Below are 17,949 nucleotides of genomic sequence, written 5' to 3' on the forward strand. Positions count from 1 at the left end.
GGGAGATTTTTTTATTCTCTGAATTGAGTGAAATATTTCTGAACCTAAAGTATCTGAATTCTGTGTAAGTCACTGCCTCACTGTTGAGAGTCCTGAGTAGAGAGTCCAAAAGTTACATGATCTTTTAAATAAGGTGAAATCAGCAAATGGAGCCCTTAAATTATGCAAATGGTCAGTGCACTTGGTAGATAACCAAATGGTCCACCAGTGCCTCAGAAGAAAGGCCTGGCAATCTACTGAAAAATTAGTCATTGAAAAACCCTATGGGAGGAAAGTTGTAATCTGACACATATGATGACAACAACTGGTGTTTTTAATATCAGCAATGTGAAGAATCTTGAAGTGAAAAGGGGCCTGAGATGTCATTGTTCTAGGAAAACATGGCTAGGGGCTTCAGTTACATACAAGCAACCTTACAGAATATGGTGATGGGTGCAGTCCTTCATATGCTTCCCCATAGCTCCTTAATGGCTGTGGAAAATGGGGCAGGCCAGAAGTTTTTGTAGCATAAGCTTAAACTAACTCCTAGCCTCTGATGCTAGTCCACCAGTGCAGAATCCAATCAGTGTCGTGGAGCACTTGACCTTTCCTCCCAGTTAGCTTCATGACACAAAGCTGCAAACAGCATATTCTGGGACAGTCAAACCTGTCCCACACAACAGTCAAGTACCAGATAGAGTCCATTAAAGCCTACATCCTTTGAAGTTTAACTGGTATTCCCTTCCTCACTTGCATTCCCTTACTTCCCACTCTTGGCCTTTGAGGGCTTCTTGTGGAGTTCCAGGTTTGTAGTTGTTGCCTGTGCCGTGTCTGGGGAGTGTGTGTGTGTGGGACACCTGGATGCTGTGTGCTTGTGTGTTCAGAGGCAGCATGGGGCAGCCGCCCGCCGAGTCCAGGTGGGATGTCTTAGGTGTACATCAGTCTGGCCCAGCACTCTACAGAGGAACAGTGAGACTCCAGTGTCTTCAGAGCCAGCTCTTCCATGTGGAACTAACTGTTTTCTAAATAGATTCTGGTGGGTTCCCTTCACCTCTGTCTACGGATAGCTTGTGCCCTGTGCCTGAGAGGAGTTCCTGTCCTGCTTGGCTGTTTTCAGCAAGCCAGAAGGAGCAGCTGGGACTGATGGGTCCGAAGGCTAGCTGACGTGAGATCACTGCTACAGTTAGCTGTGCACTTCTTTGGCCATGGACAGGAGATGCTGCTCTGCTTTAGCTAAGGAGGAAATGTGAGCTTCCAAAGCTTCCCCTTTAATGAAAAACAAGGTGGGGAGTCATATTTCTAGTTCTGGCTGATAGAACTTTAGTATGGTGGAACTTACTCTTAGCTTGCAAACCTCAGAGGCTTGGAAAATTAGAAAAAAATTTAAATTTTATAGTACAGATTATTTCAACATTTATAAAAATAGACTAACAACTCATGGCTGGAAGATAAAATTTTGATGCTTTGAATATAAACATAGCATTATCACTGGTTTTCATAGAATAATTTTGTCGTGAGTCTTCTTTTCCCCACACAGTTTTATGCAGTCCTTCTGGAGCTCTCAGGTGGTTGTCATCCTGCCTCTCAGGTGGACTGTCCACGGGGAACCCATTTCTCATTTCTAGGAGCATCAAAGGACTCAGCGTGGGTTCAGGGTGTCTCTACACGCAACAGAAGTGGCTGGAAATGCTTACCTTTCCATGCAGTTTGTAACTGAAGTTCTCTGAAGGGGTGGATTTTCTAGCCACTTCTGGTAGAACGTGCACATATTCCAAACTATCAAGGTGATAGAAGGATTAAGCTGGGTACTATAGAAGTGAAGAGGTGGTGGGCTGAAAAGGATTACAAACATTGAACAAATTACTTCAAGGAGTCTGGCTCTTATGAGAGATTTTAGTAGGGTTTTGTGGGTATGTCTCATGTACTCAGTATACACAAATAGGAATATTAGGAGACAAGCTCAATGCCTTAAGAAACAGGAGAGATGAGGGTAAGGGCAGGAGAGAGGGGAAGTGATCAGAGAAGCAACACGAAGGAGTTGGCACTGGCAGGGACCACAGACTGAAGGCCCCACAAGGCTGCATCTGAATAGGGCACCCAGATTAAGCTCCAGCAACTTTCTATGCTGCGGCGAGCTTAAGGGGAAGCGCAAAACAGAGGAAACGGGATGGATGTAAATCATGGATTTCTCCTATGTGGTGTCTCAGATTTGCAGTCTAGGCTTAAATCTCCTTTTCAAGGAGATGAAAGCAACTGTTGGCTCACAAAGCTGCCTCAATAGCCCTCCTCTTGGTCTTCTATCATAGCCTTCCCCTTGGACATTCCAAGTTTTGCTAACTGGTTGTAAAAGTCAGGATTTGCAGGCTTGCTTGCCTCTTGGGAGCAGCTTGACAATCCTGGCAAATACACCTTCCAAACAGGTTGACACTTAACACCTGTTGCCAGTTTCCCATTCCACGACAGTCACTGTGACAATTAACAAACCCAAACCGTGTCAGTTGTTGATTGATTCTGACTCCTGGCTACCCCACATGTTACTGTAGTGCAGTGAATTACTTAGCATAGCTCTTCTAGCCATGGTCTTAGTGACACCCACCAGACAACTGAGTAGGACTTTGCAAATGTTAGGTGCTTGGGGGCTACCAAGGGGATTGGATAGCTTGATAATGTAAATTTTGTAGAAACCACAATGCTTGCCATTCAGGGATTAAGCAAACATTCATACATTTGACTACCTGCGCAGTTCTGAAGGTCCAGCATCTCAGGTCATTTTGTGAAATTCAAGTGCAGACCTAGTGCTGTGATGTTCATTAAAGTCATGAGCTACTCCCCAGCCTCCACATCTCAACATGGGGTTATGTTCTCTACTTCTTATAAACTCAGTAACTGGTAAAATGAGAAAACATGGTATTTTCTGGGAAGTGGGACAAGGAGTAAAAAGCAAAAACCCAGCTGTAGTGCTAGTGATGGAAGGGAAGCACACCTGCAATGTCAGAGTTCTTAGAGAGGTGGGGAGGTTTAGAAGGTGAATTTAACCTTCGTTCAGATCCATGCTGTGAAGAAATGAAGTGGTGATGCACAGTGTACTCTAGGCAGAAAATCAAAAGTGTGAATCTGTTGTAAAAATAGTCTCAATTTCCTGGGTAAGCCTTGTGCAGAAATTCCAGCCAATGGAAAATCTGTTTAGATCAAAGTTGGAAAGATAGTTAAGGTGTAGTGTGAGAACAGAAAAACAAGATCTAGTGGAAATGTCATCTGGGAGAAGGTGGGGAGACTAAAACTAGAAGACAAATTGGGGGTTCTCCAAAGTCTCAACACAAATCCTTGCAGATACCAAACATGCAGAAACGAGAACTTAAAAACCAGGAGACAAGTGTGTAAACTAGATTGAGGGCTCACCATCTGTGACATGCTGCACGGCTGCACAGGTGGTCTGATTGGCTTAAACTTCTTACAAAATGTTCTTTTTTAGTTTCATGGGTACAATTATTGGATTCACTTTTTCAAAACCCTCACTGAGCCCTCCAAATCTGCCAGAACAGCACACTTCTCTGAGTAAGGCTACTTTCAGAAAAGCTGCTATCAAGAGGCTATCTGGAACTATAAACTTTGAGAACACACTGGACAATTGTGGTGCAGTGAATTACTTAATATGGCCCTTCTGGCCACAGTCTTTGTTGATGTTGTCATTGTTAGGTGTTGAGTCACTTCCGACCCATAGTGACTGTATGTACAACAGAATGAAATATTGTCTGGTCCTGTGCCATCTTCACAATCGCTGCTGTTTGAGCCCATTTTTGCAGTCTAGTCTTTTTAACTCCTGGTAAATGACTGGGTGGGACTATGCAAATGAAGTGCTTATGGCTTACCAAGGGGATTGGATAGCTTGCTAATAATGTAAATAAGGTGCATGGCACTTTTGTGGGGGTAAAACAATGCAAATAAGGTGTATGGAATCCTAATGAGAGGATTGGTCAGTTTTGCCATCCCACTCGAACCATTCCAGAGACTGAAAGGGGGACCTTATGACTACCAAGAGAAAGAAGCCAAGCGTGTCCTTTGGATCCAGATCCCTGTTCTGAGAACCTCCTTAACCCAGGAGAGAGACAGAGAACTGTTCACACTGGAGATGGCGAGATGGTGAGGTTGTCCTGATCAAAGAACTGTATCCAGAGTGTTCCCGAACCTGAACCTGTTACTTCCGTAATAAAGCCCATTAATTTTGATTATATTCTGGGAGTTGTATGGCCACTGCAACAAATTATTGAGCCCAGCAGAGTGCTGTGGGAGGCATAGCTGGTGTCAGAATTGTTGGTGAGAGGAGTTATGTCTGACCTTCGCCTCACAGGAATGAACCTTGAGTTGTTGATGCTGATTCTCCTTCCCCCTTGTGAAGTTAGAGGTCAGACCCCTCCTCCACGCCCTTTTTATAGCATACACAAGGATGTCACAAATCAACTATTGGCTTTGATTAGGTGGAACCAAGCTGATGGCTGTTGTCGCCTCACGCTATATACTTTGGAAGTGAAAAACAGCATTTAAACCTTCTAAGCTGACATTTGAGTCACCTGCTGGCTGTTAAACTTTATAAAACAGATTAGTTTTTACTTATCCTGAGATAATAGGTATTAGTAGCATTGTAAATAAAAGTCACAGAAAACTTTCGGGTAGTAATGGTTGTTCACATTGAGACCACATTTTGTGGAATGTCTTTTAGTGACAACTTACTAAATTTCTAGTAGACTCCTTAAGTGCTGAAGGAGTCTTGGTTGTGTAGTGTTTAAGGCATTTAACTGCTAACTAGAAGTTAGGCAGTTCAAACTCACCAGCTCCTCTGCGGAAGACTGGGCAATCTACTTCCGTAAAGATTTACCACCTCAGAAACCCAAAGGGGGTCGTTATGAGTTGGATTTGCCTGGATGGCAATGAGTTTGGTTTGTTTTTTCAGCTAGGAGCTCATGGGGTAGTCATGGAGACAGATGGAAACAATACAGTATTTTAAAGAATGTGTCTTGAAAAGGCAATTCTTATAAGATTCAAAATTATTTCCATCCATTGTAATTTTGCTGGAAGTAGAGAATATATACAGTGTCACAGTGTGATTACTTGAAAGTAAAGTCTGCATTTTTTTTTTTTTTTTTGGTGGGAGGAGGAAGGCCTCACAGAACCAAGCGTGCATTTTGGCAGCAGTAGGCAAATACAGGCTGTTGTCCTCCCTTACACTTAACACTTCCTACTTTTGAGCCTTTTCAGGATTTTCCTACTATCAAACATTCTTCGAAAAGCTCCTATTTTTCGTACAGATTTTGTTAAGCAGAGAAGTAGCAGGGCTTGATAAAAACACCTTGGCTTAAGCGATCCCACACCAAGTTTCCCAACTTTTCCTTTCCTGATGTACTTCTTGACCCACTCACTTTCTGGAAGCACTGTGTTGGCCTTGTGTGACATCCTGTAAGACTGTGAGAAATTGGGAGAAAGGGAGGAAGGAGAGGGAGAAGGGTGAGGCCTAAGAAGCAAAACCTCTCTACTTGCAGTAGTGGGGACTGAGGCATCTTCTCTCATAGGTCTTACTGAAGGCTGCTTCTAGGGGAACATGTCTATTTCAGAGATCACAGACCTACTATTCTCAGGCACTGAGTTCATGTCATAACCTGATAAAGCAGTTCTCAAGATGCAGCCTGCACCGTGTACTCTAAGGGTTCCTGAGACCCTCCCATGTGTCAAAACCATTTTCATAGTCATGTTGTTGTTGGGTGCTGTCGAGTTGTCTCCAACTCACAGCGACTTCATGTACAGCAGAATAAAACACTGCCTGGTTCTGGGCCAACCCCACGATCTTTGCTATACCTGAGCCCATTGCTGCGGCCACTATGTCAGTCCATCTCATTGAGACCTTTCCTTTTCGTTGCCCCTCCACTTTACCAAGCATGATATCCTACACCAGAGAATGGTCTCTCCTTACAACATGACAAAAATAGGTGAGATGAAGTCTGGGCATTCTCACTTCCAAGGAACATTCCAGCTGCACCTCTTCCAGGACAGATACATTAGTTCTTTTAGCAGTCCATGGTACTTTCAGCATTCTTCTCTAACACCACAACTCAAAGCACTGACTCTTCTTTGGTCTTGTTCATTGCCCAGCTCTCACATGCCAAACTCACTGCCGACTCCTAGCGACCCCTCCTTGGGTTTCCGAGGCAGTATCACTATGGAAGTAGATTGCCCAATCTTCCTTCCAAGGAGTGGCTGGTGGGTTTGAACCACCAGCCTCCTGGTTAGCAATCAAATGCATTAGGTACTACGCCACCAGATCTCCTTGTACACACATACGAGGCTACTGAAAATACCATGGCCTGCGTCAAGTGCACCTCAAGGAAGTATCTTTGGTCTTCTGCACTTGAAAGAGGTCCTTTGCAGCAGATTTGCCCTATGCTATACATTGTGTCAGTTGTAGAACCAAGTAATATGAAGTCTTTGACAACTTTAATCTTTTATCTATTTATCGTGATGCTTATAGGTCCCGTTGTGAGGATTTTCGTTTTCTTTATATTAAGCTGTAATCCATACTGCAGACTGCAGTCTTCAATCTTCATCAGTAAGTGTTTCAAGTCATCTTCACTTTCAGTGAGCAAAGTTGTGTCATCTGCATAATGCAGGTTGTTAATGAGTCTTTCTCCAATCCTGATGCCATGTTCTTCTTCACATAGTCCAGCTTCTCTGATTATTTTTTCAGCATACAGACTGAATTAAGTATGGTGAAAGGATACAACCCTGACACACTCCCTTCTTGATTTTAAACTATGCAGTGTCTCCTTGTTTTGTTTGGTCTATGTATAAGTTCCTCATGAGCACAATTAAGTGTTCTGGAATCCCCATTCTTCTCAATGTTATCCATACTTTGTTATGATCCATACAATCAAATGCTTTTGCATAGTCCATAAAACAAGGAAACATCTTTTTGGTATTTCTTGCTTTGAGACAAGATCTATCTGACATCAGTAATGATATCCCTCATTCCACGTTGTCATCTGAATCCAGCTTGCATTTCTGGAAGTTCTCTGTCAGTGTACTGCTGCAACAGTTTTTGAATTATCTCCAGTAAGATATTACTTGTGTGCAATATTAATGGTATTGTTCAGTAATTTCCACATTCTGTGGGATCATCTTTCTTTGGAATGGGTACAAATATGGATCTCTTCCAGTCAGTTGGCCAGGTAGCTGTCTTCCAAATCTCTTGGCATAACTGAGCCTCCAGTGGGGCATCTGTTTCTTGATACATCTCAGTAGGTATTCCGTCAATACCTGGAGCCTTGTTCTTTGGCAATTCCTTCAGTGAAGCTTCAACTTTTTCCTTTATTATCATTTGTTCTTGATCATATGCCCCCTCCTGAAATGGATGAAGATCTACCAGTTCTTTTTGGTACAGTGACTCTGTGTATTCTTTCCATCTTCTTTTGATGTTTCCTGCATCATTTAATACATTGCTCATAGAATCTTTCAATATTGCAACTCAGGGCTTAAATTTTTTCTTCAGTTCTTTCAGCTTGAGAAATGTCGAGTGTGCTCTTCCCTTTGGGCTTTCCAACTCCATGTTTTTGCGTATTTCATTATAATTGACTTTGTCTTCTCGAGATGCTCTTTGAAATCTTCTGTTCAGCTCTTTTATCTTGTCACTTCTTTCATTTGCTTTAGGCAAGTTTCAGAGTTTCTTCTGACATCCATTTTGGGTTTTTCTTCCTTTCCTGTCTTTTTAATGAGCTTTGCTTTCTTCATGGATGATGTTCTTGATGTCATCCCACAATTCCTCTGGTTTTAGGTCATTGGTTTTTAATGTATCAAATCTATTCTTTCAATCTGATTCTTGTGTACTTCATCTGGTGAAGTTCATGTGTATAGCCACTATTGTTGTTGAAAAAAGGTGTTTGCAAGAAACAAGTCATTGGTCTTACAAAATTCTATCATGCGATCTCCAGCATTATTTCTATCTCCAAGGCCTAATTTTCCAAATGCTGGTGATTTTTGTTTCCAACTTTTGCATTCCAATCACCAATGATAATCAGCACATCTTGAGTGCATGTTTGGTCAATTTCAGACTGTAGAAGTTGGTAAAAATCTTCAGTTTTCCTTATTTTTGGCTTTGGTGGTCGGTGCGTAAATTTGAATAGTAGTAATATTAACTGGGAGCTCAGGTGGTATAGTGCCTAAGGGATTTGACTGCTAACCAGAAGGCTGGCGGTTCAAACCCACTAGCCACTCCTCGGAAGGAAGGTTGGGCAATCTACTTCCGTAGTGATACTGCCTTGGCAACCCAAGGAGGGGTTGCTATGAGTCGAGTCCGACTCGACGGCATATAACAATAACAATGCCTAGGATATCAATGTTTATGCATTTCATTTTTGATAACTTCCAATTTTCCTAGACTCATACTTCATACATTCCATGTTCTGATTATTAATGGACGTTTACAGCTGTTTCATCTCATATTGAGTCATGCCACTTCAGCAAATGGAGGTCCTTAAAGCTCTACTTTATCCATATCATTAAGGTAGGCTCTACTCTGATGAGGCAGCTCTTTCCCAGTCATATTTTGAGTGCCTTCCAGCCTGAAGGGCTCATCTTCTGACACTGTATTGGGCAGTGTTTCAGGGCTATTCATAAAATTTTGCAGTAATACATCAGACAGTGTTTCACTGCTATCCATAACGTTTTCACTGGCCAATTCTTTGAGAAGTGGATGGCCTCTTCCTTCTTCTGTCTCAGTCTGGAAGCTCCACTGAACTGGTCCATTCAGATCATGGGCACCCCTGCTGGCACACCCTCCAGCCTCACAGCAACACACAAGCCACCACAGTACAACAGTCAGACTAGTTTGTCTCCCTTAGCTGTTCCAACTGCTCTGTTCAATTTCTGGGCTCCCCCTATCTGTTCTGTCCTTTGGCCCTGTCTGCAGCTGCCTCCTGCTGCCTAGGGGCTGACCCCACCCACCTTACCTGTACCAACCACTGGCCATCTGCTGCTGCCTCCTGGGGGCTGTCCCCTGCCCACCTTACCTGTTCTGGACCACTCTCTCTTCCTCTTTTTTCCCTTGCAAACTCCATGAAGAATTACATTTCCATTTGGGAGGTAGGTTTGTCAACTCAGGGTTACTACTGCACCTCACTCCCTGATCTACCACTGTAATCGAAGGGGCTTTTAAGAACAGATCAGGAGAACCAGCACAGCCCTTAACACGGGGAGTACAACTACTGCATGCCCTTGGAGGATTATCCAAGTAATTCACTTCTAGATGAAATTTACCTGTCACTACATTTGTACTCCAACCAAAACAAGTGAAAGCTTTATATCAGCATCAAGTCCATCACTAGGGGGGGGAAATATCTAGCTTTGAAACTTCTGGGTTCATATAGTCTATGGACTATATACAGTATTGTTCTGGGGTTCTCGTATCACAATTTAGTTGAATGACGCTATCAGAAGTTGAAATAATTAAGGTTGGTATTTGGTAAGAAACAGTGACTTCGTAATGATCTGCATCAACATGAAGAGGTGCAAGGCCACTCGTGAAGTTGGCTTGGAGTTCCAGTTCATGGTGGAATGGTCAACTCTTCAAGATACTCTTCAGGGTGGCAATTAGGCTATTGGGCAGATTTGTGGAATTCAGATTCAATGACAGCTTGAAACCAACAACAAGACCAAAGCATGAGAAGCCTTCTGCTTCAGCTGTCTTCAAGGAGACAAAATTCACAACCAAGACCACCACAGAAAGCTTTATTATCACAAGAGGAAATCAGAGAACACTGGAGGCCACTCACACTAGCGACAGCAGCATGTGATGTGTATTCAGGGAGAGGGGACAGCAGGTGGGAACCCTATCAATAATGTCTGGGTGTTTTCCCCACCAACAGGTGTGCTTGGCTATGGAGAGATTTGTTGGGCTTGAACCAGTGACCTGTTCTGTGTGTGGCTCAGGCAGGTCAGTTTCGCAGAGCAGGCTTCCTCCTGGACAAAACAAAGGACATGAAGCCAGAACCAGGGGCAATAACAGCTGCACAGACACTGCCATAAATGGTAATCAAATCAGGCCCATTACATCTTTAAGTGCATTTCACCCTGATCATAAACAAGCAGGAGACAGGGACACTGGGCTCTACTGGATAGCCTTTCTTTTAGATAAGATGCTTTTAAGAGTTAAAGATTGGCAGGGCCTTTCCCCTCACTAACTGGCAAGCAGCACACAATTTCCAAGCCAGCTTTTTAAAGCTCTTGTTAGCTGTTATTATCTGTTATTATTTGGATTTTGAACAAAGTTGATGGAGTAGGAGCCAGTAGAGGAATCCTGTTTGATCTGGAAATTTTCTGTGGAGAGTCCAAAAGGTCGGAGAACCAAGTTCCCAAGATCTTTTAGTTTACCTGCAATGGAAAAACAAAACAAAACACCAAAAAACCTCAAATGAATACAAGGAAACAAAAGCAGCAGGAAGAGCCCAAGTGATTTTGGCTTATGATCTGACCACAAAATACAGATAGCATCTTTCTGTGGGTAAATAAATGCTTTTAAAAACACAAAACCTTCCCAGTGTCTCTCCCCCACTCAGTGGTGCAGTTACTGTAATGCCACATATCTCTGAGCTGTGCTTGCACAGATCAGAAGTAAGGGAGCTCTGCTGCTCCTGCCAGGAGAGCAAAGCCTCCTGTCCAGAACTACCAAAGACACAGGCTTCTGGGATGAGTGATGAGAAAACCAATTGCTGCTCCCAGTGGGACTGGAGGTGCCACCAAGCCTCATCTGCCTGGCAGTGAGGGCCGAGGTTTCCCGAACAACTCTGTTCTCTACATAACAGCAGCAGCCACTTGTGGAATTTAATTCAGCAAATTTCTACTGAGCCTGAATTCAAACTCAGCCTCTTGCTTTGCTAAGTAAAGCTTTGGCCTCTACACTGAACTCATATCTTGGGAAAGGGGAGATCTTGTTCACTTGCATGGTGCCATCAATCACTTGAGTGATCTCATTCCTACAGGCAAAACTGAGACACATGGTACAGCCAAGGATATTTATGTTGTTTCTAGATATAAGAGGGCATGGAGTTTGTATGTCCGAAGTTGGAATTTAAAGAACATTTCACTGGTTTACAGTGGCTTATGGGGGCAATGAGATAAAATAGCTGAACTGTTTTGGAAAACAACTGTTTCTAAACTGTTTTACTCTTTCTTGCAGGTCTGCTTCCACTGGCGATGAGGGGGTAGCAATAAGTGCACACATCCACTCCTTTTAATTACCCATCTGAGTTGCCTCTACACTTGTTATGTGCCGTCGAGTTGGACCTGACTCATAGCGACCCCTCCTTGGGTTTCTGAGGTGGATCACTATGGAAGGAGATTGCCCAACCTTCCTTCCGAGGAGTGGCTGGTGGGTTTGAACTGCCAGTCTTCTGGTTAGCAGTCAAGTGCCTCCCACTCATTAACCACATTCCCAAACAGTGGTTGTTAAACTTGAGTGTGCATCTGAAACACCTAGAGAGCTTGTTAAGACCCAGATTGCTGGCCCCTCCTCTAGAATTTCTCATTCAGTAGGTCTGGGTACCAATACTTTGAGAACCAAAGAGATAACCTGGTTTTGCAGTTGATGGCTAGAATCTTGAGAAGTCTGATATTTAAAAAAACTAATGTAAAATGGGGAAAATGCAGACCAGAATTTAATGTTCTCATGGATTCCAGACTTTCTGTATCCATGGAAGCTTGATGAACCCCTAAAACTGTTGCCTTAAGATAATCTTTAAATCTTAAAGCTAAAACGTTGCCTGAGGTCTTCTTAAAACCAGTCAATAGTTACAGTAAAGAATGTCAGCCTTGAGCATTATGCTCCTTTAAGATCTATTTTTATGAGATCAAATGACAACAGCAACTTAAAAGATCAGATAAGAAACTTAGAGGGCAGTGAGTGTGTATGACTGGAGGAGGAGCAATTCAGAAAAGGACGGTGACAATGGCTGCACAACTTTGAGAATGTGATCTATGTCACTAAATTAAACATGCAGCAACTTGGTATATGTATTTGCTATGCATATTCTCAACAACAACAAAAATAAAATATAAAAAAACCAAACTAATTGTAAACACCTAATGATAATGTGAAAATGGAACTCAAACTGCCTGTATTACCTTTTCAAAAAAGAAGCAGATGACAAAGCAGGATGACAGGACATAAGGAAGTGTCATAAACATATACACACACCAATCCTTAGCAATTCCACTTACTTGAAAGATTTTTGGCTTGGTCAAGCATACAGGATCAAACAACTTACAATAATGACAAATGTCTTTCCTATTTGTAATCAAAGCTGAGTGTCTTTTTCCGAAACCTATGTTAGCATCAGCTGGCCTCCATGTACATACCTCTTACCCTCTCACTGTAGCTGCCAAGAGCAAATAGCTCTTCTCATCACTGTGTGTGTAAAACCAAAGCAGAGAGGAAGATACTCCTCCCTCCCCTGTAAGGTTAAACAGCCACACATTGTGAGGTGCTCTCAAATGCAGAAAATACACTAAGAGTTTGTCCTCAGTACCGACAGCTGAGCAGAGATGCTTTTTTGTTGTTGTTATTTGCCATCGAGTCGGCCCCAACTCACAGCGACCCCTCCTTGGGTTTCTGAGGCAGTATCACTACGGAAGCAGGATTGCCCAACCTTCTTTCCGAGGAGTGGCTGGTGGCTTTGAACTGCCAGCCTTCTGGTTAGCAGTCAAGTGCCTTAGGCACTGTGCTACCAGAGCTCCTAGAGATGCTTTGGGGATACTGAAAACATCCATCAGTTTTACTTTTAGATGATTTTTGACTATTTAGGTAAATGTTCTATGTGAACAAAAAATTTAACATTGTGAAATCCAAACAAATTGGGGCCCCCAATCCTAAATTCAGATTTTTTATGCTCTTCAAATTGGCCTGATTATTCTGATTTTAAATGATACATATTTGAACTTGTAAATGAAATTTATAGAAATAAAACAACACTTCTTTTTTTTTATAATGTGGTGCTACATAACAATTTTTTTTTTTAAACAAAGGGTTTCTACCGTTTTTTAGAAAATGGGAAAGTCACTAGGTCAGAACAAAGGCAAATAAGGGGGCATCAACGACCAGCACCATCAGTCACTCAAAGAAAGTTCTGAGCCTCTTGGGGTGCTATGTCCAGGGCATCTGTACCCACTCACCATACCACCAACTGGACCTGTAAGTCCTCTAAAGCCTTCTTTTCCCTGACTACGACAGCTACTGGCCTCATCATCCTAGAGAAAAAGACAAAACCAAACATTCCAGAGGTGGGCCCTTTTTTCCTGAAATCTGAAGCTACCAGGATCATCTTCGCTGGTTAACAAGGACTGTGGCACCAAGACTGATGGCCACCCTGGGTCTCCTCTCTTGCTCTAATGATGGTGTGTGTAAGTGACAGGCGAGGAAGGGAACAGCAAAATTAGTACTATCCGTTAATGATTCCCATTAGGATGTTCTTTCCAACAAAAAGGACATCAAATCACAGAGGGAAAAGAAAAAGCAAGTCAAAGAATAATGAACAATTAAGAGCCCACTCTTAGTAATTACCTAACTTACCATAACTTCTTATGTGCCCATGAAAAACAATGCTCAGCAGTTTTCTTTTTAACTGTTAGCCCTCTAGAAGAAGCTCTCATTCCCATAGGAACCTGCACCAAGCCATGCAGTTCACTACAAAAAGCTTGCTCAGAAATTCTAAGGAAGTGGTATTAATTTGTGCTGAGAATGTCTAGCCTCTAAGGATCTCAAAGCACATTAATCATGGTCACCTCATCTGTAACAGGGTGAGAAGAATACCAAAAAGCTTTTATGGGGCTAAACAGTCCAAGCAAAGAATGATTTCTTGCTTCTGGCTATCTGGTGCTGGGCACACTTAGAATTAATATTTTATTCATGATCTCTGTAGTCATTGAGAAATAACAGTCTAGACATTCGAAGTACTGACATGCAACAACAATCTGACACATTACTTACCAAGCAACTTAAATTGCTAAAGTCTGATGGGAGTTGACTTTAGACAAAAGCAACTGACGGAATAAATTCAGCTTGAATATTTCAAATTAAGTAAACACGCAAGTAAAACCCAAAGCCATGGAGACAGAAACTTCCACTTACTGAATTTTCAAAGATAGATGGGAGTTCTGATTCCATCAGGAACTGACAATGGCCAGCAAGACTCAATTTGCACCAAATCATGACACCCAGCTCAGCAGTCTATCATCACTAAATGCAAAGTTTTTTTTTTTTTTTTGCTAAATATAACAAATGTTAGAATAGGTGAGAAAATGCTCTTTACCCTCATCGTTGAAGAAAAAGTATCTCCAAAATTTTCTGCTCAAACACGATGTCAAGTTTAATTAAATATGTATATTGGGGAAAGAGTCATTTTTAGGAAAACCTGAAGAAGGCTCTGAGAGTTCTGGTGGCGTAGTGCCTAAGGGATTTTTGACTGCTAACCAGCAGGCTGGCAGGTCAAACCTACCAGGCCACTCCTCGGAAGGGAGGTTGGGCGATCTACTTCCCTGGTGATACCACCTCAGAAACCCAAGGAGGGGTCGCTGTGAGTTGAATCCAACTCAGTGGCAATCTGTTTGGCTTGTGTTTTTTTTTTTTTTTTTTAAGGAAGCCTCCAGAAACACTCCAAGTTTAAGTAGCTTTCTTTGGAGTCTGAGTGTATCCAACAAGGTCCAGAAGTTCTGGACAGTCTAGGCTAATGGTCTCCTCTCAGTCAGCTCTGCTATCAGAATGAACCTTTGGAAATCTGTTTGCATTCTCTGGATATTAATGTCTGAAGGCCAGACACATCCAGGGCTATCCTTTAAGACTAAGTGTTGTAATATACCTAACTCCTCATGTATCAACTATCTTGTTCTCCAACATTGCGTATATACAATAGTAAAAAATTTACTATCCAACTGTTGTGCACATTAACAATGTATATTTGGCAGTAACAAATGTCAAGGTGTGGGGCATGAGTAATGCCAGCTGTGATGGTTAAGGTTATGTATCAAGTTGCCTGAGCTATGATTCTCAGTGGTTTGGCAGTTATGTAATGATGTGATCTGATGTGATCCTCCATGATTTTTGCATAATGCCCGTCTTTGCATAATGACCTGGTCTTTGGAACCTAACCATGTCGCTAAGTTAGGAGTCGATGTATATAAGAAATTTAGATCTTAGGCAGGAAAACAGTTAGGTTACAAGCTGAATATGCTAGACTAGTCTCTGTCTAGAAACCTTCACTCTACTTAGGGAAGAAGACCATTCACGAGAATCTCTCAGATTCCAAGTATAAAATCTTTAGCAAATAAGAGAAGTCACAAAAAGATGGATCAAATGAAGCCAACTGTTGTCCTAGCCTACCTTACCTTTACTCCTAATTATGCCCTATCAGGTCTTCTCAAACACTAAAGGGACTCGTAATGACATTTTCAAAACACAAATTCTTTTGATCCTATTCATGTGGTATTAGCTGTAGTGATGGCATTCTAGTGTAAAGCTGTAAAGTCAACTGTTTTGATGAAATTCATTATCTGAAATAGAGGTTGGCAGTATCCCAAGTAGGAGCTCTGGTGGTGCAGTGCCTAAGGCATATGACTGCCAGCCAGAAGGCTGGCGGTTCAAACCCACCAGCCACTCCTTGGAAAGAAGATTAGGCAATCTACTTCTGTAGTGATACTGCTTCGGAAACCCAAGGAGGGGTCGCTATGAGTCAGAAGCCAGCTTGACAGCAGTGGGTTAGTATCCCAAGTTGGGAGTCAAACTATATGGCCTTGTTTTTTTGTGTGTATGTGAACATAGGTTTCATTTCTATGGGGTAGGGACTAACAAACCACAGCCTTCAGGCTAAATCTGATCTTCTACTCTTTGGAAAAACAAGCACAGTCTTGCCCATTCATTTACACACTGTCTATGGTTGCTTTTAAGTAATAATAACAGAACTCAGTAATTGTGACAAAAACCTATGCCCTGCAAAGCCTAAAATACCGACTACCTACCTATTTGCAGAAGTTTGCCAACCCCTGCTCTGAGGTAATTACTCAGTAATGCTGGGCCATATGGTAAGTATATGTTTACATTTTTAAGAAATTGTCAAACCATTTTCCAGAGTGGCTGAAGCATTTTGCATTCCCACCAGAAATTTATGAGAGTTACAGTTGCTTTGCATCTGGGCTTTGGAGGTGGGGGACAACTCTGTCCGCACTTCAAATTGTCAATACTTTTTTTATTTTCACCATTCTAATAGTTGTGGTTGGATAGATGTATAGTGGTATCTCCCCGTGGTTTTAATTTGCATTTCTCTAATAACTGATGAAGGAGGTCTGGTAGCATAGTGCCTAAGGCACTTGACTTGACTGCTAACCAGAAGGCTGGCGGTTCAAACCCACCAGCCACTCCTCGGAAGGAAGATGGGGCAATCTACTTCCGTAGTGATACTGCCTCGGAAACCCAAGGAGGGGTCGCTATGAGTTGGGTCCGACTTGACGGCACATAACAACAACAACAACGACTGATGATATGAAAGATTTTTTTCATGTACTTATTTGCCCTCCTTACATTGTCTTTGGTGAAGTGTCCATTTTTTAAATTAAGTTGCTTGTTACCTCCATTCTGTTACTGGATTTATCCAGGGAAGTTTACTTCAGGTATTTTATTTTTCAGTTCTGAAACTTTCATTTGGTTCTTTTTAAGAAATTTTATTTTGTTATTGAGAATAACATGAAAAAACATACAACAATTCAAAGTTTCTACATGTACGATTCAGTGACAGAACTATGGCATTCTTGAAGATAGAAAAAACAGAAGCTTGGTTTTTGAAAAGCTTTCTCTAAACCACAGTGCTTGGTCAAAAAGGCTAAGGGGAAAAAAAAAGAGAAAAAAGAAAAAGCTAATATGGTAGTTAAGTTGTGTGTCAACTTGGTTGGGCCTGGTTTTGAGTGGCTGGGCAGTTGGATGTAGTCATTCCCCACGATGAGACTGGTAATCAGTTCCATGGTGGAATCTAATGGAGTAGCTAGCTGCCTTAGGGATGTAGTCTGCTTTTAATATATAAGCAGCAGCTCTGAGGAAGGTCTCTAGCTTTTGGCACACTTGGATCCTGCATGTAGTTGGCTGATCTTGGAACTATTAATGGATTTGAATTAGTAACCTGCTGTGTTGCTTGATAATTTTGGGACTGTGCCCTTTTACTTGTTAACTTGGGTTTGTCAGCCTCAGCAAGAGCCACCTCCAGCTCCAGTGGGCCGGGAGCAAGAGGCAGAGCTGAAGCCCAAGGTCAAGGGGCTTTCACCCACCGCCTAGAGCTGGCATTTTGAACTGGGACTTCTAGCATCCTAAAAGTTTATTGTAAGAGAATAAAATCCTGTTTGTTAAAGCCATCTACCTGTGGCATTTCTGTTAGAGTGGCATAAAGAACCAAAACAGCTAAAAAGTCACTGCCCCACAGTATTGCTAAACTAACAAATGAAGAGCTCGAAACTATTTCAGACTGTGGTCCTCCTCTCTTTTAGTGAATAAAAATGCTGATACCCCTGAGCCCTAGCTCCCTGGATGTTTATGGGTTGAAGAAAGTAAGAGAAGCAAACTCACCTAACATCTCTTCCTTTAGTTTTTCATTACGTTCTTCAATTTGCTTAGGTAATCTCTGAGGGAAAAAGAAGAGAAACAAGAATTGGTGAAAAACTTTTCTAGCTTTATTTTGAATTTGAGGAAAATTAATAACATAATGTGAAAGTGAGATCAGAAGGAGAGAGTGACACGTAATCCCATTTAAGTAAAAAAAAAGGTCAAGTATTTATGTTTGTGGTTGAGCGATATAAAATTAGATATTTTTAAAAAGATTAATAAATATAGATCTAAGAAAATGTTGGAAAGGATATGTACTTGATGTTTACCATGGTACCTCTGAGTGGTGGGATTATGGG

General features: G+C 42.0%; 1 protein-coding gene across 1 annotated transcript in view; it reads right to left on the reverse strand.

The window, feature by feature from the left end:
* Positions 1-10,255: 10,255 nt before the first annotated feature.
* TTC1 (tetratricopeptide repeat domain 1) overlaps positions 10,256-17,949 on the reverse strand; it is a 54,669-nt gene continuing 46,975 nt past the window's right edge. The window contains exons 6-7 of the mRNA XM_007949917.2: positions 17,615-17,669; positions 10,256-10,389 (exon numbers count right to left, since the gene is read on the reverse strand). Of these exons, the coding sequence (XP_007948108.1) occupies positions 10,256-10,389; positions 17,615-17,669 (189 nt within the window). The remainder of the gene's footprint in view (positions 10,390-17,614; positions 17,670-17,949) is intronic.

The sequence above is a fragment of the Orycteropus afer genome, unplaced genomic scaffold (assembly GCF_000298275.1).
Source record: "Orycteropus afer afer isolate SDZICR_OR568_19922 unplaced genomic scaffold, OryAfe1.0 scaffold00257, whole genome shotgun sequence".
Taxonomy (NCBI): Eukaryota; Metazoa; Chordata; class Mammalia; order Tubulidentata; family Orycteropodidae; genus Orycteropus; species Orycteropus afer.